The 26,678-nt window shown below is 32.4% G+C and overlaps 1 protein-coding gene across 3 annotated transcripts in view; it reads right to left on the reverse strand.

Moving 5' to 3' along the window:
• LOC125061489 (paired box protein Pax-6-like) overlaps positions 1-26,678 on the reverse strand; it is a 70,159-nt gene that overhangs the window by 27,657 nt on the left and 15,824 nt on the right. For 2 of the 3 annotated variants that reach the window (XM_047666960.1, XM_047666962.1), the window contains exons 2-3: positions 23,363-23,545; positions 6,168-6,308 (exon numbers count right to left, since the gene is read on the reverse strand). In XM_047666960.1, coding sequence (XP_047522916.1) covers positions 6,168-6,308; positions 23,363-23,545 — 324 coding nt within the window. The remainder of the gene's footprint in view (positions 1-6,167; positions 6,309-23,362; positions 23,546-26,678) is intronic. The other variant, XM_047666961.1, reaches the window with a different exon arrangement.

Raw genomic sequence — 26,678 nt, forward strand, 5'->3', positions numbered from 1 at the left:
TAAATAAAACAAAGATTGAATGGAATACACAATAACAGATGAGACATTTTTAATTAGATTTTTTATTACTGTAGAAAGTAAAAAAAAGTAAACTGCAACTTTCGTGAAATACTAATTTATAAATACATTGTTTTTTTTATTATTTTATTTATCTAAAACTTTGGTTACTTGAGATGTGCACAATTTAAAATTGTTTATTTTATAAATACAAAATGAAATACAATGTGGGGCAAGTAAACACAATTACGTGTTACCTAACAATTAAATAAATTATTTTAAATCACCCCGAAATTCGACGTGTTTTTTAAAGTTCATTTACTATTTGTCAATAATTTAAAAGTAATTGCATTAACTTTATAAGCTACCATTAAACCAAATTGCGTAACATGTTTTGAAAAATAAACCTTTTAAGACGCTTTACACTTGGAATCACATTAGCACAATGTCTCCATCAAGAATGCTATCGTGTCCTAATCCGGTATCCATATAAACCAGAAAATGTTCAGAACCAGTTACTCTAGAGAAACTGTAATTAGTAATATGTTTAATTGTAACCCTTATTGAATGAGAGATAAGATCGAAACGATATGGCGGTTGTGATGTTTTGAAATTAAATCGTTTCGTTTCACTATAGAATGCGAGTTTACGTGCAATTATCACAATTGGCTTGTTGGCCTCATATCCGACGCCCATAATACCCACTTGCCTCCACAGCTTATTCAAGGAGCAATCAAATTTTATCAGTTCACTAATTATGTTTATATTAATTTTACACTCGGTAATTGTAAAACATGCTGTTAAAGTCGAATAAAAAGAAAGTATATGTTTAATCAAGAATGTTAATTTAAAAGAATCCCGGAAATTTTTGCAAATTAATTTACTTAGTAAATTCGTGTTTATATAATAAAAAAAAGTATTTAAATAAAGAAAACTTAAATGAATTTTAAAAGTTTGGTCCCTGTGGCAGTTTACTGCTGATTTTCTCAGCAGCATTTCCTCGCTGTATTTATTCGTTGAGCAAGAAAATCACCAGCTCTGGGGTCAACGCTATTAAATACCAGACGCATTAAAACTTTAATTAGCGTGTATTTGAACCCCACGACCCAAGAGTTACTCCAAAGGGAACACAATCAAAAACAGTTATTTACTTTTTAGCTCTAAATAATTAGCTTTTATAGAGAAAGAAAAAAGGTATATATCGTATGTATACATTATACGTCTCAGAATACTAAATTGTAATAAACGTAACGCAAAATTATTTGGAATTGTCTTTGACTTTGCTTTGTACTATATATTTTATAAATATATGTTATAAGCGGACGCGTTGTTTAAGTAATTTACCTTACGCTTATTGTACGGTATCTGGGTTGCTTCAAATAATAGAGGATTTTGTTTTTACTCTATAGTAACGCGTACAACAATAGAATAATCGAAATAACGAAATGTTAATTGCTATGTAACGAATTAATGTAACAGTGTAACTTCGATTTAAGAAATCGCAACTCGTATAGAACTAAGAAAGCCTGAGTAAAATGTATAGCCATGGCTAGCACACTTATAATAATAATAATTTATTGCAAGAATATGGCACAAAAATGTGTAAGGTGGTACAATCGTTAGTTCGCATATTCTGCCACACAATGGCGTGCAAATTTGTCTTTAAAGGAATTTTACATTATTAGTCATATAAATTGGTCAGTTCTTATATTATCTGTATCGTACAAATCATATCATACGTTATTAAATTTATATCAATTACTATATTATTATTATTATATTCAACTATATTACTGTGTATGTAGAAAGAGAATCGATGTAGGCATGGTATCATTACATGACCTCAGGGTTAAAAAATAAAAGCTCAAGCTCAAGTAAAGCTTCGTTTATAATTGATTGCACTATTTGTTTAATCAATAATATGGTTAGTTACCAAACCAAACAAAAACTAATCTAATCGTTTAAAAGGCTTCTAGAATATCCGGTAAGCCTCTGAAACTAATAGATCATTTGGCATTTCATTGGCTTGCGCGTGACCTCCCAAAATATGTGTTGACCCCGCCTAAAGTTCATTTAACAGGTAGCTGTAATTGGATTTGAAAAACGAACGCGATTAACTTATATATAAAAAATAAATAAACTCATTTAGTTTATACTGGTGCCCGCGACTTCGCCTGCGCAGGATTTAAATAATATTTGTTCAAATGATGTAGCGTGAAAGACATATTTTAGTATTGTCTTTTATTTACATAACCTTTACATATTTAAAGAAAAAACTTTTTAACCGGATTAAAGTTATGTATTATTATATTAATCGAGGACACCGTGAGCCATTTTTGCCAAAACCCTCCATCTTTTAGTCGATACCAACTCCGGGGAAATAAATACAGATAATGCATCTTTCTCTACAGCTGTGATACTTTTTGACATCCAACACCTTTTGTCTTCAGTCACCGTGACCACGCACGCTGTAAAGCACGCGAAACGTCGGATAAATTTAAAATTATGTTAAATAATTGTAAATTTATAATAATATATAACTTTAATCCGGTTAAAAAGTTTTTTCTTTAGACATATTTTATCTACTTTAAATACCAAAAGCGATAAAAGTATATATTTCCATATAGCAATCAATTTATTACTACCAAATGTGCATTTGAAATAAATTAACAATTTTTATAGTAGTTATGGTTTACTATTTTGGCTATAATGGCTTACACATAAGACATAGATATATACTGTGACGGACTTTTTTGTAGGACTATTTAAGATAAACATTTCCAGCATACATTACATATGTGTAACCCTAGCGATTTTGGCAGCGCACGCCCGAGTAGTTCGCAGCTGGTAGATTTTGTCCTACTTACTTCATATTTTGGACAATTCACAAAACATCTTTATAAATTGTAGCCTATGTGTCATTCTTATGTATAAGCTATTTAATTGTAAAGTATCAATTAAATCCATTCACTAGTTTTTACGTGAAAGAGTAACAAACATCCATCCATACTAACAAACTTTCGCGTTTATAGGTAGTAGGATTTTCATGGAAGTTATACTTGATTTATATTAAGTTTAAAATAACAATAAAGTGCCACACACATTCAAATACTACATACAGATAAAACAACATATGTGTGCGACATGCCACAAAATGCTTACGAGATTTTTCAAAGGAGAGAAAAACGGTTTCAAGTTACGACAATTAAAACCAAATTCGCGACCATTGTGGTAATTAAAAACAGTTTAAATTATCGAAAAGTATCTCTGTATTTATTTTGAAATACGCCAAACTGAGAATTTTGTTTTTAGTCAGGTATCTAGACTGAAACGAAACCTATTTTTATTTAATAATACAATATTAATTATGTTATAGTATGGGTTATAGGGTTTCTGGCAAGATTTAAATGTTCCATCCTTTATATTTAAGAAAAAAGCACTCTATCAATAAACCAAAATGAATGTAGCTTACACTATTAAAAATAGCGGGATCGGGGCTCTTTTCTAATTTATTCATATATATAATATGTAATATATATATATATATCTATATATATATCCTTTTGAATTATTAAGGATTAAGACTATCACATTGCTTGAACTGAAAGGAAAGTTATGTGTAATATTAATTTGAAAATATTCTTAATTAATGATATAGATATTTTATTAAGTTATAAAATGATATTTATATTTATATGACTACGCCTAAAGCCCCCTTCAAGGCATTCCACAATTATCTATATTTTGCTATCTCTAGCTATCTTTCTCCCGGCATCATCACAATTTCTTCTGACCCCCGGCGAAACCCAGCCAAATCTTGTCATTTTTTATGTTATTAATATATATTTATTCCAGACGAAGTCACTAAAGCTTGTAGTATTGAAACCTCAATGTATTTATTATAATAATTACAGAAAAAACAAAAGCGAAACTATGACACGCAAGCCCGGACACCAGATACTGTAATTCTAGAGGGCCACGACGCACCGTATTACGCATTAAAAATACCGACTTCAAAACTTGGGTTGTTTAATATTTTCATGTAATATACATACTATAAAAACTGTGTAAGTCGTTTACAACTATAATACAATTAAACTCTAATGAAACTAATTTTATTATTTATTGTTTTCATTATTTCTGATGTTAAATAAAATGTAAATAACAAATTCCAATCAAGAGTGAATCCGTTACAGCTAGGCACTAGACAGATTATTCCTTTATATATATTTTGGAAATAAATATTGTAATTTTCAGATATAATGCAGTGCTCTGACGGTGAATTTATTTATTTATTACGAAGTAACAGAATTTCATACACATTGAACTCTCCTCCAACCATGGCTCCTTCGGATGGTGTACGACATTAATTGTCATGAAAAATTATCAAGGCTACTGACAAAGGCGCTCTAACGTCGTGTGTCAATGTGTCACGATCGCAATTGTGTTGCTAGAAAGTGAGGGTAGACTGTAATTAAACTACCCACCTCTAGCAAAAATATATATCTGAATAATTTGACTGTTTTTGATGTGTGCATAATTATTCTTCCTTACCCATAACTTGAATTAACTATTAAGTTTGTTATGGAAGAGCTGGGAACCCTGACACAATATTATAATGTAATTAATAATAAATAAACATATTGTTTTTTAAATATAATTTAATGACTGGCGGATTCTCGTAAAAAATCTAACATCAAATCAGAGTTGAGTAATATAATTAAGTTTGATTGGGCGATTTTAAACTGACAATTGACTTTTGTTGTCGCGAGAAAGGGTGCACTTAGCAAGAAGTTATGAATGCGCAGTAACCGCAATTTCGTGATCGCTCCCGGCGCACAAAGGGTATTTTAACTTCTTATACAAAATCAGTTCTAAGGTTGCCGCTTTGTGAGTTTTTACCGCGAGCGCTATATCTTCAACTAGCTCGGTTTCACCCTTATTATAAAATATATTTATTCACAAAAATGCATGCACTATCCTTACAGTACTAAGCCGATACGATAATGTAATATTAAATACATAAGATACACAATATCGCTACTGTGAACTCACTCTGCGAACATATAAATATGTCGATAGTGTCGGAGACAGCATTCAGTAGGCGCAACGTCTTGGATAACGAGGATCTATGCAACAGACTAGTTCTGACCCTTGGTATCGCAAACAACATTGGGTTGCACCCCGCAAGAGTTTAAGTATTTTTTTAATGTAATAGAAGGCAAACGGGCAGGAGGCTCACCTGATGTTAAGTGATACCGCCGCCCATGGACACTCACACTGCCAGAAGGCTCGCAAGTGCCTTGCCGGCCATTCAAGAATTTGTACGCTCTTTTCTTGAAGGACCCTAAGTCGAATTGGTTCGGAAATACTTTAGTGGGCAGCTGGTTCCCAATAGTGGTGGTGCGCGGCAAAAACTGCCTTAGAAAACGCTCAGTTGTGGAATGACGGACGTCGAGGTGATACGGATGGTATTTTGTATTTTGCCTTGACGTCCGATGATGAAACTCAGCTGCAGGTATTAGACCGAACAACTCCTCTGAATTATAAGTAGATCAACTGTTCCGTCTTGTTTCTAATACAGTGTATATCCTTACTCAATTAATGGACCATTTTTTATCAAAGAATTTCAAATCGAAATCGTTTCTGAAACGATTTTAAAAAACCCCTTAAAAAGAAATATTTTTAAGGAACTAAGAAATAATTCTTGACATTTTTGGAACATTATTAATGCTCTACTCCTATTCAGAGTTATTATGTATCATAGATTTTAAAGTCAAGAATATTTATAAAAATTCAGTAGTTATCTATATTTTCTAACGTTTTTATTAAACGCACAGTAAAACCCGCAAAAGCAAAGGCGTTTTTGTCTTGGAATAAGATTTCAGTATGTGTTTCTTCTTATTGTTTTAGGCAAAAGCCTTCTGTACCTGAGCGAGATCTACTTGCAATCGTCAAATTATACCAACGTGATTACGTATCAATAATTTTATAAGAAAAAATAAAACAAAAGACGCAAGACTTTTTGAATGTAAGAAAAGAGAATGCAAATTACTAAATAAACAAATAATAAGTACTTGAATACCCTTCAAAACAGCTGTCAAATGTTTTTTTATATCAATTTTATGTTTAAAAATATCACTATGTTACTTCTATCTATCTATATTTACCTTCAGAAATCAGTCGCTCCCGAATCTCCCACGCGAAGATTGTCGGGTTTTCACGTTTATATTGTTCTATCTTTGAAACGACGGCAGGTGTTGCAACTTTTGGTTTACTTCCACCGATCAGGCCTGGTGGGCGGAGAGTACCTGTTAAGAATTAATATTATTACGTATTGAGCTAGTAGCATTGTATTGAAGAGTAAAAATTATCATAATATTATATAAAGATTCCTTTTAACGTACTCGATACGTCGAGTTATGCAAATTATAAATTAATTTCGCGTTAAAGTACCTTTAATTCAAAATTTCTTTATTCAATAACAACTTACATTGTTTTAGTAAGTATACGAGCCTGAACTCAGTCTAGGGAGACCTGGACATCAGAGTCAAAATTCAAAATCATTTATTCATTTAGGTAACACAATGTACACTTATGAACGTCATAAATAAATATGCTACTCAAATCAAGGGCGTAGAACGGAGAAGAACTGGCAATGAACTCTCCACCACTCGCTTTTTTGTTGAGTACTCCGCTCTTTTAACGGTTAATTGAAATTGTAACTTAACAATAGTTATTAAAATATTATATAAAGAGAAATAGAAGACTGAGACTTATTACTAAGACAAATATACAGGTTTACTAGGATGAAACAAACACTCCAGAAGTAAATGACTCTGGTAATGTTTGGGAAGGGTAGGGAAGGGAAAAGTGAGTAAGTTCATCAAAATTAAAGATGGTTAAATTATTCTTGGATAAGTAATTCAGTTTCTTCATAGCTTAGTGCACAAAGCAACTTGGTAATTATTGTTTTAATTTCGTTTAAGTTTTTTATATAGCTGACTTGATAGATAGGAAAATTGGTGCGAGAATTTAGTTATCCATTGAGGTATAATACACATTAGGTCCTTCTACTTTAAATTATGCAGCATATTCGAAATTAAAATTATTTATCAAAAATCTACACTTACTTCTACGAGATACTTCCTTTTAATGCCTTTTAATCCTACATAATTTTCTTTGATTAATTGTTTGTTTAATATCGTCAGAAACATTATACCTTGGAGAGCTTGAAGTGCTCAGTTACTTCATCATCACCAAAATTACCATGTTGGGGCTCTAGTTTACAATCCCCCAACTTATAAATTAATTATTTGTTACCTGTATGAATGAATCCAACAATTTTGTTAGAAAATCTACGTTTTGACTATTGTTATAAAATTTCAGGCTTTTCCTAACAAACACACTTGTATAATCTCATACATATTAAGTCAGTCACATATGAATTAACTTTGATTTGAGATGGAGTCTTGGTGTATTTATATGTAATAACTGTTGTTACAGATCGTCGTCCAAAGATGGCGCCTCACGCTATGAGTTGACATGTCGTGCAATGTATAGGTTCAGTTAAGGATGTCTGACCCCAATTTTACATAATTATATTATTATTACCCCTTGAATCTCCGATTATAGTATTTTTTCCACAGACAATAATGCCAGATTAATATTTTGCCACAGATAAACGACTATTTTAAAAGCATTGTAAAGATTATTATTATATCAATTATTTTCGATGAAATTATATATATGACAAACAATTTATCCATTGAGTCGTAGAACTAAAGTATCTTGAAGTGTAGGCATTAAAAGTTTTAGAGTAGCAACAAAATAGCGTTGTGAAATAACCAAAACGATTTTTGTCTTTTGTACATTATTTTCCCCTAAGAAGAGCGATATGTCAAAGTCATATCGTCACTGTAGAATGATAACCTCGTACATCAAACAACCGTTTATTTTGACGTGATAATGTCTTTAAAATCGTTTTAGTCGGGTGACATGTTCAGAAACTTGTGTCACACCAAAACCTAACGAGCGCGATCGCAGGTATAACGAGAGAGAGACGGACCGATCTCCCGTCTCATCTCGAGCGCTACCAGTCATTCCGTGAATGTATGAAGAAAAATGTATATCATAGTCGAATAAGTAAACTTGTCATTTTACACCCGAAATTTATCATCAAAAGTGTGAATAAAACGATAGATGTAATTTAAAATTTGAAAAAATTGTTATCTTCATTAATTCCTTACTTCCCAAAAACTTATATCACCAATAAGACGTTATCACGTAAACATCTCGATCGTAAACCTACTTTACAAACAACCAATATCATTTTGAAGTGAAAACTTCTTTAGCGGCGTTGTACACTTTTTTGGAATGGGTAAAAATGTTAAACTCGCGTCAGGACACGTGACCTGATAGAAAATTCGTAAGACGGATGGAGAGTAGACAGCTGGCGCGGCGTATTTAATGTATAAATTGACATGTTTGTGTACGATAGCGCAATAAAAAAATATTGTATTCTACCACATAAGTGATAGTACTTTTATACTGATAATTAATTCCCTAACCATTCCAAAAAGTCAAGTGCACAACGTTAATATTCAAGTTTTCACTTCTGCCGGCACTCCCGGAGTGCAACCCGTCGTTTTTTTATTCTTAGACTCTTATGTCATTTAAATGGTATAATCAAGTAAGTTCTTATATATGTTATTAACAAATAAGTTCTTTTTACCATCTAAAATTCTGGACAAAAACTCAGAATAATATTTTAACGAACATTGGCAAAATTAAAAATTTTTTGGTTTCCTGTAATATTTGGTTCTCTGGACATACGAGGTTATCATTCTACAAGCGACGAAATGTAAAACTATTCTCCGTTCAGAATACTTAATTGATTGTGTTGTGATAAAAACCATTAAACGTAATTCGGTTTGCTTTTGTATCGTAAAATTAGTTTTTTTCCCCAACGCACGATTTTATGAATATATAATGTATCATTAATTCGATTCAATTACACTCATTGTGCACTTCCGCCTGAGATTGCGGTTTCAAATGAAATTTGACATAGAAAAAGCGAGATCCGAGGACTGCGTGTAAAAAGTGAAAATCGAACTAAAGTCTATTATAAAAATACCAATAATAGCGATTGATGCAATTTCATTGACTGCTAAACGTGAGTACACGCTGATTGCTTGTCGCAATGGTACGCAGTGATAGTTAAGTTAATGATTTAAGCGATTTGGAATCTTATTGCTAATGTCATAAGGATTATATTACACGGTTTAATGGGAACAAAAGGTGGACGTTTGGATAAAAAAATGCGATAATCAGGTGGATCGTGCTGAATAACAATGGAAACTGCAAATTAGTATTAATTACGAAACATTGACATTGGAAAAATGAGGCTTCGAGATTGGAATTTTAATTCTGTTAGATGCTCGTATCAAATAATAATTTTGTGAGTGATAACTAAGTAACTGTTTTGCGCTTATTTAATATATAAAATTTTCGTGTCACAATGTTCGTTCCTCCTCCGAAACGGCTCGACCGATTCCTATGAATTTTTTAAACTTATTCAGTAAGTCAGCTAGTAAGTAAGCTACTATCAACCCCCTAAGTGATAAGGGGTGTCCACCCTATAAGTTTTTTTTATTTTTTAGACAATTTTTTTGTTTTTATTTTTTAAGATACAATACCCCTAATTTTCACCCCTCTACGATCAACCCCTATTTTTTATTACTGTAGATACTTATTTTTATTGAACTAATTAAATGTTTCCTAGGAATAATATACATGGCAAAACAACATTTGCCGGGTCAGCTAGTTTTTTTATAATAATTTACACCGCAAAACGGTTTTTAATTTTATATGTAAATAATCTAATTGATTTATTATTATTATTTACGGTACTATCTACCAGGCGCCAACTTAAACCTTTAATTAGCGTCTATGCACTTGAACCCCACGGCCCAAGAGTTGGAGGAAATACTTTTACTATTCTACGCCTGCTCTTCTACGCCAGCTTCATAAAATAGGGATTAGATGATCATGAGATTCACGAACCTGAATCATATTATCTTAGGGTAGGTTTTCTTTAAGAAGACGTCTCTTACAGTACTAATTATTGTAAGGTTACCTTAGATTTTGCGCAATAAATTGCGAAAGATAAGATTAATTTGGTATGTGTACTGGCAATCACGCACAACACACACATTGTATAATACAAAAGTTGTTTCCGTCGCCTGAACGCTTAGAATTAGTTTCCGCGCAAACTGTTTTATTAGTATTAATAAAATAAATCTCTCCAAATTATGAACAAACATTGATACGATAAATACGGTATTCCTTTATAAAAAAACTTTGTGTGTATAACTATTTATTAAATATGTTTAAAAGGGCCAGAATATTTGGGTTTATTCGTTACAATTATAAGAATCTCTTTACTAGTATATAATTGTATTACTGAGTACTTTTTAAACATGGGAACAGTCATAAAAGGCAGCTATCACAGCCTATAAAGACGAGTTAGTGGACGCGTTGCTAGCCTTTGTATCTTGAGTATGCGCTTTTTTTATTGGAGTTCGTATCTCCAAATGAGAGAAAGGAAAACCTCCACTGGCAGCTAATTGTACAGCTCTCAAGTAATTGCTAAGTCGCAAAAGGAAATTACTTATGTATGCATAAGATTATACAAGTTACATAAATTTTACATATATAAACATCAATTATATTAGAACATAAGCAATGGAAAAAATGAAACAAGCAACCAATAAATAAAAAACACAAAAATAAACAAATTATAACTCAAACTAAATAGAAACTTAAACCTCATGAAGAGCATGATAAACAAGATACGGTAAGTTGGAAGGTTGTTAAATATATCAATATTTTCATCAATGTTAGTAATCAAGTTGTAAGAGCGAGATAGCCTATTCATTGGACCATTCAAAGTAGCGTATAAGCGAGTTGTATGTACGTTTAGAAGACTTTTAGTTCAAGTAACTCTAGGATTACAAAGAAAGGAAAATTTGTCTGACATTTGATACTTTTTAGATTTGTAATTTGAATATATTACGTTTGATACATAATTATAACATAATAATAGAATTTATGGTGATTAGCGATAGGCGGGCGCGTTGAACTTTAATGTATTTCGGGGCTCAATAAAATTTTAATTAATCAAGTTATTTGCTTTATAAGTCATAAATTTTGATACTGTTATTGAGTTGCGGTAATTTATTAGTTAAATGATTAGTGTTGATAAATAATTGTTTGTTTATTCATTAATTATTAAAAGTTGTTAATTTTAAATTAATAAGTAGAATATACATTTATTCATTGTATAATAAATTGTACATCTTTTTTCATTCAGACTTTTTAGGTCTGAGCCTCAGATTGCTGTATTTGTTTCATGATTATTTGTCAATCTAATATGCAAGTAGCTGATCAGCTTCCTGTGTCTGACACACGCTTTTTAAGTCTAAGATAAGCCGGTTTCCTAATGATGTTTTTCCACAGTTCGAGCCGTTAGATAGAAAGTCTATTGGTGCACAGCCGGGGATCGAACCTACGACCTCAGGTATGAGAGTCGTAGGCCGAAGCCATTAGGCCCACACTGATCTTCTAAATTAGTTATCAGAATTATACATTTGTGTTTAGAGAAAAAAAACTTTTCTTTAATCAACACTAAAATAGCTCAAAAATTACAAAGCAAATTCAATAAATGTAACAAAAACGTGTTGGTGTTTATAATTTGAGACGCGTGAGAAAAAGGAGAGTATTTCAAATTCACCATAAATTAACTTTGAGACTAGGTAAAAAATGATTGGATTCCGTAATTCCTAAATCAGTTAGATAATGGATGTGAGCGTGCTTCGAAACAATTACATAAAAAGGCATCGGAGCTGGCATTCTCCGACCGGAATCGTCTGTCGTTTTTACCACCTCTCCATACCGATCACGCTGAATTATTCATCATTATTTATACTCTCATTTTTGTCAACGCCATTCAAGATAAATTCATACAAGTCTTTATGTCTTGATAAAAGTTAAGCTTACCGAAATGGGCGATAAAAAGCTTTGCCGTATATGGGATCATTACATCCAATACGGACACTTAGCTATCGTGAATATATCGTTAAATACACATGGTGTTTGGTATATGGCTATAATCTATATACTAAACTCTAATATATTGACCGAGAGGAAGAACGAAGAGGCTTTGAGCTAGTGTAGTTTTAGCACTTATAAGTGTATGGCAAATGAGACTAGACGTGAAAATTTACATTAGTTAAAAGAGAGATTTTATGTTGACTACAGTAATATTTATTAGTACATAATTATAACAATAAATTTTACAGAATTTATAATTTTCTTAAACCACACAGTAATAATAAAAATAATTTGAAATTAAATGTAATGTAATTGTAATAGAAGTGTAATTAAAAAAAAAAAAATTCATATAAGTGGACTTTCTAGGGCTATCTACGTAGTTTAACCATGGGCACTCAACGGCCAGTGCATGGCTACACACTAAAAGAAGATTCGAAGTGGCCTCTTTGTATTGGACCTATTTTCCTGCGTAAGGATAAGACCGTGCACTTCCTTTGGTTGTGAATTGCAGCCGTTATTACATACCACATATTTTTGATACTATTTACCATTGATTAATTTTCTATATGGTTAATTATTAAGTAAGCCTGTATATGATGACATTAGTCCAGTAGTTGGCTCCACACCCTAATGAATTTTGTCTCAAACGGCCTTTTTGTGTTGGAACTGAGTCTCCAGATCAAAACACTCTCTTCTTTTACCTAGAGTGAGATGCTATAATTCAGTAGTATTACGGCGCTTTCATTTCATTTGATCATTTTTATCATCAGATAAATAATATCTTTATTTATCAGAAATGTCGCAAACATCTGACGCACACTATCGAGTTTTGGGTGCGAGACATGCCAGATTTTGGTATACATGACGCACAGAATTGTTTTTATTTCATTTTATATACTTTAACTACCAAGACTTCTTTACTGTTAATTTTTACTATTATTTTTTTTTTCTTTTACTATTATTACATTATTTTTATTTTATTGCGTTTGAGGCGCTTACTAGCTGTCGGTCTGTATCGTCTGCTTCAAACAGGGCTAATTACAACCACAACTCACACATTACACACTTAAAATGTACCTTATTCCTTAAAAAACATTTTTTTGTTACTTTTCTTTCATTTTTTGATTATTATTTTGTGCGTGTGTGTGTGTTTCGTTAGTAATAATAAATGTTATGTCTATGTCTTCAAAATCAATAGGATCTTTGATAAGTATTCCTAATAATTTATTGATATATTTCTAGATAAATAAATAATGTTTAAGACAATATAATTTACATGCGTATTCTTTAGTGAGAAGTCTAAGAAAATTGTATGTGACAGCAGGATTGCTAGCCCTCCAGCGCATTTTCCAACATCGTGATCAACATTCACGGTATGATTGAAAGCCTATATCTTTTGATTGATAGGTAAATTACTAAGGCCGGCAAACTGATCATTTCGCGGTAATTAAATCTACTGGTAACGTAATCGCATGACCAAAGTCAATTACCTAACAACTAGGCGATTGTGCGCTGCAGCCACGTTAGACAATACAGTAGATTCCAGAAACTGTATTCAAATATTTAGATTGGCTGTGATTATAAGATTTTCGTTGTGGTTTACAATTATTTCTGAACCAATTCGGTTTAGGGTCGAGAAAAGAGAGTATCAATTGTTAAAAGGCCGGCAACGCACTTGCTTACAAGTATTTTTGAATCAAATCGACTTAGGGTCCTTGAAGAGAAGAGCGTATCAATTGTTAAAAGGCCGGCAACACACTTGCTTACAAGTATTTCTGAATCAATTCGACTAAGGGTCCTTCGAGAAAAGAGCGTATCAATTGTTAAAAGGCCGGCAACGCACTTGCTTACAAGTATTTCTGAATCAATTAGACTTGAATCCTTCAAGAGAAGAGCGTATCAATTGTTAAAAGGCCGGCAACGCACTTGATTACAGGTATTCCTGAATCAATTCGGTTTAGGGTCCTTCGAGAAAAGAGCGTATCAATTGTTAAAAGGCCGGCAACGCACTTGCTTACAAGTATTTCTGAATCAAATAGACTTGAATCCTTCAAGAGAAGAGCGTATCAATTGTTAAAAGGCCGGCAACGCACTTGATTACAAGTATTCCTGAATCAATTCGGTTTAGGGTCCTTCGAGAAAAGAGCGTATCAATTGTTAAAAGACCGGCAACGCACTTGCTTACAAGTATTTCTGAATCAATTCGACTTAGGGTCCTTCGAGAAAAGAGCGTATCAATTGTTAAAAGGCCGGCAACGCACTTGCGAGCCTTTTGGCACTGGGTGTCCATGGGCAGTATAAACATCAATTGAACCTCCTGCCCGTTTTCCTCTTGTACTATATCAAAGTAAACCGAAACTATAACTAAACCTACGATCATTTTTCATGTAAATCATGTATTTTTTTACGGATGAAACGCAATAATAATATTACTGTCACGAAGATGTGCAGCGTTTTTGTCGAAGAAAAGGGAGAGAGCGATTGAGACCGATTGAGGGTCAGTGAGAAAGTGCAAACGTAACATGAAGCAAAGAGCCATGGAGCGAGAGTAAGGAGCAAGCAAGTAAGAAAGATCGAGAGAGAGAGTGAGAAATAGCGAACATCGCATCTCGCACGGTGCCATGGAGCGAGAGGTGGGAGAGAGCTATAGTAAGAAAGATTGAGATAGACAGTTTAAAACTTTTAACTTTAACTTAGTTTTAGATTGTATAAATTAGATTAGATTTTTATAAATATAAACAAGACTTAAAAATTAGTTTGCCAAAGAAGTTTCACTTCTGACATGTGTACTTTGTACGCACTTTTTTGCCTAAAACCCTCTTTTGTCTATTTTAATTACGATAAATCTTATAATAGAGCAGAGTAGTCTAATGTAATTGGACTGCGTGTATCTGAAATTATCATGTTGAGTGAAACGCAGCGCGTGATTGTAACTTTTACCGTAGGCTTCAGTGCGCCCTAATTTGCGAGATTATATGCGTAATACCTCATAATATCTAAATTATACTAGGTCGTACTATTTATTAATTGTCAAATGTATATAAAAAATGTAATAGTAAAATATAAAGCTTAATTTTTGAATGTGTAATTTTACAATGTAAAAGTATGTAATTGGCCTTAATTCACAAGTAAGGTGTAAAAATAGCAGGCTGTAGATTTTTGACCAAAAATAAATAAAATAACACATTTATGAGGCTACAACCTTTTTAGGTCTGGGCCTCAGATTTCTGTATCTGTTTCATGTAATAATCTAATAGGCAAGTAGGTGATCAGCCTTCTGTGCCTGACGCACGCCGTCGACTTTTTGGGTCTAAGGCAAGCCGGTTTCCTCACGATGTTTTCCTTCACCGTTCGAGCGAATATTAAATTAATACAGCCAGGGCTCGAACCTACGACCTCAGGGATGACAGTCTCACGCTGAAGCCACTAGGCCAACACTGCTAAAAAAATCAAATAATCAATTTTAATATAGGTACTTTAAATTACCACAATAATAACTATGGACTTGGTCTATGATTGTACTATCATTGTCTGAATAAATAAATTATTAAAAAAAAATAGTATTGGTATATTATTCATAAAGTTATGCAAATATTTACCGATATTTAGAAATAAATTAATCATTGCACATTGAACAGCACAATACGCCCAAAACAGTTAATAAATTTCCATACAACAGTCATTTATGGATGCTTTAAGTCATTACACGGTACCACAAAGAGAAACAAGAATTTAAGAAAGGTTCGCTTCTGATTAAATTTGTATGAAAAAGCTTTGTGCTGGCGCTAAGAGAACTGCCACGTCATGTAGTTAATAGATCAGAACTAAAGTGGATAGCGCTTGCATGTGTTAACGATGATTTGGTGATTGATCGCCTTTTTTGCCGTAAATAGACCGCTTCTTCAGAAGCTTGTTAACAAAGAATGTATTAGCTGTTTCGCGGTATATACCTATATTCATATGAAAATAATTAAGTTTCAAAAAATTTGTTATCTTTAATTATTTTTTATATTTTTTTTGATTATTGTTATTTTGTGTGTTTCTGTGTGTGTGTTTTGTTAGTAATCAATGTTATTTCTATGTCTAATTAGAATAAAAGGGGTAGTTTTGTTTCAATTGTGTTTTATTTTTCCTACTGTTAATATTATAAAAATATTTCTGTACTTGACACATATTTGATCATATTAACCTCAATGTATACATTCGCTATATACACATATATTTACTATACCTATTTGTGTTTGGATAAATATTTGTCTACACTTTTTATTATTTATTTATTTGCTCATCAGTATTCCTACAGCTACTTATTATGCAATATCTAAACATTATACACAAAAGCCAAAAACGGGATACACAATAAACATAAACAATAAACACAGTTAACAATTATTACCAAAAAAAATAGTGATTTTAAACACTTTGGTATGTTTTAAAAACTAGGAATGCAAAATATTTTCTATTCCTTCTGCAGATGACACAGAGACACAAACTAGTACATTTATAAATAATTTGAATAAGCTTTGAAACTAAATAAATGATTAGTTTCTAGTTTATTTTATTTTAGATTAAGTTCGGTAATTGTATAATTTTTCAGTGTTACTTGTAATTTCATTGTTGATTTGGTAATACACTTCTTAGTCTTTAGTATTTGTTTTTTAGGTTTTTTTCCTAGGGTTGCCTGAAAGAGATCGCTTGTTACAGATAAGGCCCGTAGCTCCCTAATAATTTTTATTACTTAATTTTGTAATATAAGGAAGTTTATATAAATGAACAGAGCTGTAAACAAACAAATTCTTCATTTAAACATTTGTGTTAAAGGATACCTCAACCTATCATTACCCGAGAACTCAGCGTTTTAAAAATTCAAATTAACTCACGGGAATTGGAGCATAAAAAGAAAACTATACGTTGTGAAGCAAGAATGTCAACCTGGATAATTCAATTTTGATTATAGGAAACCTTAAATATGGCTTCATTACGAGCTGCGTCGACCCGCAGACAATCATCTAGAGTAGGTATTATTACCTTCCGAAAATACATAAAATGACCAGTTTATATTCGAATTATACGGTGTATTTTCAATTTTTTATTCGACTGATAGCATATGTTGCATATAATTAAAAATTTAACTGGAAATTAGTTGGTAATTATTATCTCGTATTAATTATTGTTGTGTGTTTTGGCTAATTGAAAGCATCCGCGTGCTCTACTTACGTTTGTTGAAGATAAAAATCTGTTTTTTTCGACTTCTATAATTATTTCGCGAGTGTAAGTGCGTCATAATAATAGTAGGCCTAGTTCTTTAAGATTTATAGATCCTCATGTATAGGTAAAGATCACGCGTCATATATATATATATATATATATATAGATACTCATTTAATAACATTAGATAGAATTGTCGCACCGTAAAGGTTTCAACAATCATTTATTCATTGACCAAAATCAAATTTATCAAAAATATACATAAAATGCTTCCAATTTAACATTTACACCCAGTTCTCAAATCAAGGGCGTAGAACGGAAGAGAAGAACTGGCAATAAACTCTCCGCCACTCATTTCCGTTAGATACTACCTCAAAGTTGACACTCCACCATCCTCATTAACAGTCATACTCCTACGAACTCAAAAAAAAAACTGTGGCGCTACAACCTTTTTAGGTCTTGACCTCATCTCTTGGATCATTTTTAAATCTAATAGGCAAGTAGATGATCAGCCGCCAGTACCTGACACATGTCGTCGACTTTTTGGGACAAAGACATGTCGGTTTCCTCACGATGTTTTCCTTCACCGTTCGAGCGAATGATAAATGCGCACATAGAAAGAAAGTCCATTGGTGCACAGCCGGGGATCGAACCTACGACCTCAGGTATGAGAGTCGCACGCTGAAGCCACTAGGCCAACACTGCTCATAACTACGAACTCCAAACGCATTCAAAATAAGTTATAAAGGAAGACAAAGCAACAGACCGTTGCTAACAAATAAGCTAGATTTATGCGTGCCCATTTCAAAGCGGGAGAGTTATTTGAGCTAGATAATGACTTTTGAACTAAAGCTATGCCTGTTAAATACATAAGTGGAATAACATGACGGCCCTGGGCGGATCATAGGCTTCCGTGGGAAACTGACATATGACGTTACGAAACTACCACGGGCGAAAATTGATTGACAATACGCTGTAATTTCAACAACGATAGGTGACAGGCTTGTTTATATTGACTGAAATTTATAGTATTAAACGTCAAAGTGAAATTACGTAATGGAATAGATTGAACTTAATTGTTTTTCGTTACTGATATACTTCAAAGTGTTCATTATTTCAAATCCAAATACATAAAACAGTCGTGTTAGTTACGCCACTTATAACTCAAGATTGGTCAAGTATAAGTAATAAAATATCGGATAAGTTATCGAATAACAATAATTAAATAATTTTACGAATGCAAACAGCATGTGATGCCATCTGTTGACGAAATAAGAAAGTCAAAGTCTATTAAATATATCTGCTAATACGTCATGAAAGGCAGCGATATGGCGGTTTTTGACAACAAACATTTCTGTGTTTGCCAAAAAAGTTGTATTAATGTTATTACCTTAACGAAATCCTAAATTAAGTTTAACTGAAGTTAACCCGATATTATTAGACTGTTAGGCGGAACGAAGTCCGCCGGTTATAAAATAGATAATGACTAAGATAGATTGATCTAAAGCGACTTTCCTGTCTAAGATGTCTAGGCTGATCTGTCCGTTAAGAAAAGAGATACAGGACAGCCATTTGAGGGGGTTTATTATATGATTGGTCTGTGATGTCTAGATGTAATCAAAAATAATTATTTGATGATTTTTCCTACATGCGAATGAGTAACATTAACATCCCAATTGAGCCGTATTGGCTAAATCTAGACAATTTTAAAATAAGTCTTATTCATGGTTGCCAGCTGTGGGGCTGTACCAGTGAGAAGATTAAATAGTACAACCCTTTCAATTACTGAATTAGTGTGAGAGTACGTTAGTTTTAAGTGCTAAACAGTGGTAAGTGAAAAAAAAATAGCACATTAGAAGAGAGTGTCTTGCCCGTAATAGAGACTGTAAGTAGTGTTATTGGACACTTTCTTATGTAGTCTTATTTTGAGTAAATAAGGTTAATTTAAATAACCTAAAAAAAAAAATTAAGATACACAGATAATAGGTGGACCTTAAAGATAACTGCATGGAAAGGACCAAGAGGAAGAAGGAGAAGAGGTCGCCCAAAAAAAAGGTGGATAGAAGAAATAGAAGCGGTAGCAGGAAACGAATGGAGAAAGAGAGCCATAGACAGAGTCAGTTGGAAAAAGCTGGAGGAGGTCTATACCCGTGAAAGGGGTTCCGATCGACGGTACTGAAGGAAGCTAGGATATAGGTTAACAAGCAAAAGAAAAAAAATAAGTATAAAAATTTAAAATAATCTAAGCTGTGTATAATAATTTGTTTTTTTGGTCATGATTGGAAATAAAATGGGCTTTATTATTATTATTATTAGATTATAATGTTAAATTCAGTCTGAGACAATGTATAAAAAAAGTGTTTTGTTACTTTGCATTAACATTTGAATACAATACTTAAGATATATATAAACCACATAAAATCGAAATTAAAACAACCTTCATAAAAATTTGACTTTATTACATTAATTTGTATTATCTTATTATTATAAATTTAATGTGTTTGTGCTAATGTAACGCTTAACATTCTTTGTCATAATTTTACTTCGGAATTTTATGATAATTCTCTATCAAACATTTGTGGGAACCAATTTCATTCCGAAATATTGGTTTATATGTTAACTGTATATTTATTGTTTCCCTGGAATGGTTTCGCATATCTCGGGAATTGAGATGGTTGTAATAAAGCTTTATATAAAACTCCAAGATTCAGAATTAAGCTGTTTAAGTTAGATTTGCATTTGGAGGAAGCTTTTGTCAAGATAAAAGCTTCTTGGTAATAATAATAATATCTAAAAAATACCAAAACTAAGTACAGTAATAAACACTTACATTAATTAACTTACTTTTATCAATAAAAAGTTCTAAGATCATAAATCTCATCTGACAGGTAAAGAAAATTTTGGACAAATTCCAAATAAGGTTTTTTTTTTTTTAAGACAATTCACACCGATTGACCTAGTCCCATGCTAAGCTGGTGAAGCTTGTGTTATGGGTACTAGGCAACGGATATACATATTATAGATAGATAGACATATAAATACATATTTAAACACCCAAGACCTAAGCACAACACCAAATGCTCATCACATCGATGTCCGTCTCAGCCGGGGATCGAACCCGGGACCCATGGATTCGCAGTCAGGGGTACTAACCACTAGACCAATGAGTCGTTTAATTTCTTCTTATTATTCTTCTAATGGGATTTTCTTTGTCTCTTACTATGATTATAAGGTGTTTAGGAACAATTTTTATGGCATTTACGGAATATAGAGTGGACCTTAAATATAGAGTGAAGAATATACGCACCAATGCGTTTGAAATCGTTTCACGACTCTTGCGCAAATACAAAGTAGGCATGTGTCCTTATTGTATGGTGTTCCAGTACACAAAGGTGCTACTCAAATTAAAAATACACCTGCTCTAGTGTCGGTTATTTAAATAGCAGTTACGAGAACGAATATCTAAATGGTCTATATACCGTGTGAATTCTCATTCCGGAGCCCAATACACTTTTTGGGTTGCAGAGTTCGAGGAGTATGAGTACCGTGTATTGAAGAGCGTCGTTACCATGGTAACACGTGTCTATGTTGAAAAGGCCAGAGAAGTCATGATCCGAGAGCATAGGAGGCAAAGCATAAACCAATTTTTTGAAGTCAGGACTTTTTTATGTGATATCATTCAATACTGTGACGTGGAATTTTAATAGATATGTATTTAATTAGTGGGTCCAATTACGTATAGTAATAGTAATACTCGTAGTAATTGGTATGCTACTTGTGTGGACACGCTCCGTCTCACATCCCGGACAAGCACAAAAGCTGGCGCGGCCGCAGAACAGTCGGCTCAAATATAAGAGCCTTTTCTCCAAATTTGATTCCTTTTGGAGTAAAAACTCTTGGGCCGTGGAGGTCCATGCACAGGCGCTAAGTAAAGATTTAAGTTGGCTAGTAGATAGTACCGGTGACCCCAGAGCTGGTGCTTTCTCCGCTCAATGAAATACACTGCCGCAGGAACCCATTTTTATATTTATAAATTATTTTATTATATATAGTAAATATACTAATGTGTTGGAAACAAATCGTATTTGTTTTCTAAAGAAGTTTTGTAATAATAAGCTGTTTAGGTAAACAAAATGTAAACTATAAAGAAACAATATCAGATTTATCAAAGCGAAAATGCTAATTTAAAATAACCGATATGATATCATAGATTGGAATCATATGCGCCCGCGGCGGTCCGACGCAATGCAGTGGCTTATAATTAACACGCTCCAAGTCTTATAAACCGATTAGGATCTAAGCTTTCGTCAATGGCAGCCCTCGAACGATTGCTTATCACTGATTAATTGCAATTGAGAGTTTTGCTTTGGACCTATCATTAGGACTAAACACAGTCTTGAACAACTTTCGACAAATCACCAATGTGTTTAGCACTAAGCTTTATCTGGATTTATATTGGCTAATTGTAGGGTGAGGGAGTTTACGTATTTTTATACGTTTATTTATGTAGATGAACAGAATACGTGTTAGATTTGTATACTAAAATATTAATTGAAAGAAAAATTTATTTCACACTAGTATTCCCTGTGTGGAGCAAGTCTCTTCCATTTGACATACCTATTAATGATTTTAGTATACATAACATTTACAATTTTATAATTAACTACTGTTGCACAGTAATAATAAGTTTCAGCAAGGACAAGCTGATAATGTACTTAAGGTTGTAATTGAATGTTTAAAGTTTTTATTAGTGAATATTTTATTTTCAAGGTTAAAGATGAAGGGTAAAAAGAAGGAGAATCTGGTAATAAAGATAAATATCTCTTTCAGCCTTGCGATTCTGTAACAGATACAGAAATCTGAGGCCCAGGCCTAAAAAGGTTGTAGCGCCACTGATTTGTGTTTATTACCATAGCATGTCACAATAACAAGTAGAAATTGAAATAAGTGTTCGAATGAATGAATGAAGTAGTTACAAGGTATATCTACAATTTGTGTCTGTCACCATAACACTGATTGATATTTTGATTTAAGGATTACATCTGTACTATGTTCAATTATAATCCTAGTTAAGCGATTATCGTAAATGACTTAGTTGCAATGTAAGGCTGATCTGAACATACGTTATATAAATCAATACAGCGCTATAAATATCAAACGCGTTAATTACAGTGGAAGCGATACCCAGTAGGGAGAGGTCTTCAGTAATTATTGTCTCCCTTCGAGCGTTCTAGCCATCCTGTGATACATGCAATGAAAGTTATAATAATAATAATAATTTATTTATTGCAAGAATATGGTACAAAAATGTGTAAGGTGGTACAATTGTAAGTTCGCATATTCTGCCACACACAATGGCGCGCAAATTTGTCTTAAGGAATTTTACATTATTAGTCAAAGTCAATTCTTATATTATCTGTATCGTACATATCATAATTTATTTAATTTATATCAACTACAATGTCTCACGCAAATAATAATTTATTGAATAGTATTTTTTCCAAAAGTCGCTTTTTAAAGACTCTAGTCGGAAGATCTTTTAATTCTTTTGGTAATTTATTGTAGGTTGGTTGTTGGTTAAACTTTAACTGGCAAGTTTATTTCATTGACACCTAAATTGGAAACTGTTGGAGCAAGGAAAAAGGTGTGGCCTTTGGTTGCTGTCTTATAAAAGTATAATACATCTTTCGTCGTATTTATCACATACTTTCTGTAGCTTTTATTATAAGTTAGATCAATATTGATAAAGAATTGCCGGATCACTCACATACACACACACCCATACAACTTTATTTCTGTAGTAATCTAGTTGACTGTTTTGATTAGTTTTTTTTTCCTTTTTTAGAAACTTTAAATTTTGCTTACTCATATACCTATGTAGTTTTTTGTATAAGGGAAGCCTGGTTATCCATATCCCAGGATCATACCTAGCGTAGAAACCAGTCTCCCAATACCTTCTTAATTGTAGAAAATAAAGAATTACAAAGAAAGAAGAAGAAAGCTTTATATTATTCTATGATCAATACTATTATAATAAGCTTACCAAGAAGCTTGGTAACAGCACCTTGCTGAGACAGCACGTGATGGGCGATGTCGTAATGCCGCAGACCGAAACGCGACAGCTCTAAAAGCCTTTGTTGCGAAAGAAGCGATGAGAGGGGATGTGATGCTCCTCCGGGATACAGTGATGAGCTGCCTCCGCCGGAAGATGATGGAGAAACTGGAACTAAAAGATCATATGTCAAATGCGTAGGTAAATTTTTAAAACACAAAATGTTTTAATTCTTTGTTTATAGAGTACTAGCGGACCCGGCGAACTTCGTTTCGCCTAACAGTCTAATAATATTGTGTCAACTTTAGTTAAACTTAATTTAGGATTTCATTAAGGTAATGTAACATAAACATTAACATTAATACAACTTTTTTTTGCAAATACAGAAATGTTTTATTGCTTTCGAAAGAAGAATGGCAGTTTTACACATTAGGCCTCTTCTCTCTAGCGCCAATATTGCGATACAATATGTTAAAGCACTTTCTGATATACTCGTACAACATTTTTTGTTTTGTTATCGGGCGCAAGAATAGTGGTAGGTTTTTTTTATTTGCGTAATTTTGTCAAAAGATGGCACCATATGCTATTCGCAAAATTAATTAATTCATTTATGTATTTATTTATTTATTTTTATTCGATAACTTATCCGATATTCTATTACTAATTCTGCTATTCGGAGCGACGAAGAATCCACCAAAAAAGAGATAACTAACATCGGTCCAGCCGATCTTGAGTAAGTGGTGTAACTAACACGACTTTGTTTTATATATTTAGATTTGTAGATAATGATTATTTTAAATTATAAAACAATAACATATTTATACAACTTGATTTGTACAAATATACATATAAATCAATCAAAATACCAGCTTTGAAAGTTGCAAAGCGTAAAGTTATCTTAGAATTCAGCCTACTGATCTACCAACCCAAAATAATTATTATTCAGGAATCGAAGCCAATACTCTCCGCACTGTGCATTACAAAATACGCGGAAGCTGTATCAGCTCCAAGAAAACATAAAAACGATATGATTAAGCAATCAATTTTTTATTCAAAATAGATCGGCGTTAAATAGTTCTGGGAACAAAAACATTGGGTCATTCACCTCTAAAGGTCGCGAACTCATAACCTAAGGCCGCTAAATTTATTAAGTTGTTGATAAATATTAGCGAAATTTAATTACTAAATAAAATAAAATATGTTTATTATGGAATATAAGACACAGGTATCACTTATTCCACGTCATTTAATTTGTATCGGTAGACATCCCTACTCATCGGCAAAAAAAATTAAAATAGCAAATCATCATTCAAAATGATTATGGTAAACAAAACTTATTTTAAAACAAATATCGCAAATTAATTAGAAGTAGCCTATCTAGCACTAGTCCTAGGCCCTTTTAACTAGATAATCGTTAACTTTATAGTAAGCCTTTTTACACACCTTTTCTTTAATACATTTCTTAAATTTATTAAAAGGCAGAGATACTAATCTAAATATTTAAATATATATTGTTTGTGTTAAGAAAATATTTTCTGAATTTATCTCATCTGTATAATATATTTCATTTCCTACAAAAATATGTCAACAATACTTCATTTATAACCAGCCAATCAGTTCGCAGTATAAGAAAAACCTGTAAGAAATCATAGCTGTCAAACCAACTCCAAGTAAAATAAATATAACCTTTATTTATACAGATAGAACATGAACATTTATATAACTTTACCGGATTTGGTATTTATTTTATTTTTTAACGCTTCGTTGCATACTATATATATAATATAGAAAGCGGGAAGACTCGAATTTTGTTTAGGTTGTATTTGGTATTATTTATTGTTTTAAATATTAAATTTCAGTTTTCTGTATATATTTTTTCTATTGATGCGCTTATTTGTTTCATTTTTCTTATATAATATTGTTTATCTATGTAATCTGTTTTGGCTTTTTGTACTGTATAAGTGATTGTTTTGTAATATTATGTATGTTAGCTGTAAGATTACTTATAATTAAATAAATAAATAAATACAATTAACATAATTAAATGAGAAGGGCAGCTGGCGGCTTTATCGCTTTCAAGCGATTTCTTCCAGGCAACCACTGTGAGAAACAAAAAAATAAAGTAAAGTTAAATAAGATAAGGTAAGTAAGAATAGTTATGTAGACAAAACTAATAAATTAGATAAGTTTCACATCAGTTAGTAGTTATCAGGTAATGTTTGTACAGTAGAAACCTAAAGGACGATAGAGAGAGAGAGAGAGAAGAGATACAGAAGGAGAAGAGAACTGAATTCCATAGCCTCACCGCAGAGACCTTAAAGAATTCGAGAAAGGAAGAGTTATGAGATAAGATTTCAAGAAAATACTTTTCGGTAGAGCGTAAACTATACCTATTTAGAATTAGTACAAAAATCTTAGTGGGGTCTAAAAAAATTCAAACTTCGAATATTAATCACAATATCTGAGCATATCTTTTTTACGTACACGTTTAAATTTTTATTATTCATATTATTCGTTTGTTATCCACATTAGGAACATATAGCGTAACAATGTCTTATACAGCTAACATACAATATGAAGCTATTAACTTAATACGCTATAATTTGTTAATCAGGCTAAGCATCGAAATTAATGCAGTGGCATAACTTGTTCATAACTTAACATTTTTTATTAGCGGATCGAAGCGGCGATCCCGTCAAGGCGGGTATTAAAAACTGTAAATTTAAATTGTGCTAAAAACGATTTTATTTCCCGCAGATAAAGTCTAAATTCCCTTGTATCGATTAATCAAGCACTTAGGACGGTTCGAAGTATAATTTCTGGTGTAATCGCTTTAATAATGGAAGAAAAAGGTGATATTATCTGCCCACGGTCAATAAATTAACACCGTTTAGGGCGAAGTAGTATTTGTGTCGCTTCTATAAATAAAGCGATGTTCGCACCACTGCACTCATCTAGAGGATGATATATGATCTTCTACTTAATGTGTTTTTGAGTGGTTCATTACAATACATACGGTTATTTTGCAAAGGGAATGTTTTAAGCGATAAATTTCGCTATATATTAACCACTCACTGTATAATTGATATTTTACAGGTTCATAAAATATGGGTCAGGTTACGTGATATAGCCGATGTAATTGTTTCACTATCCGAATTATGTCTCTTTTATACTTAATATAGGAAGAAAAGCACTAATAATTTATTTATTTACACTTCGTTGCTTTATAATATAAAAATTTAACATAATTACATGTAAAGGAAAGGCAACTGGCTTTATCGCTTTCGAGCGATCTCTTCCAGGCAAC

This window comes from Pieris napi, chromosome 23, assembly GCF_905475465.1.
Source record: "Pieris napi chromosome 23, ilPieNapi1.2, whole genome shotgun sequence".
NCBI classification, from domain to species: Eukaryota; Metazoa; Arthropoda; class Insecta; order Lepidoptera; family Pieridae; genus Pieris; species Pieris napi.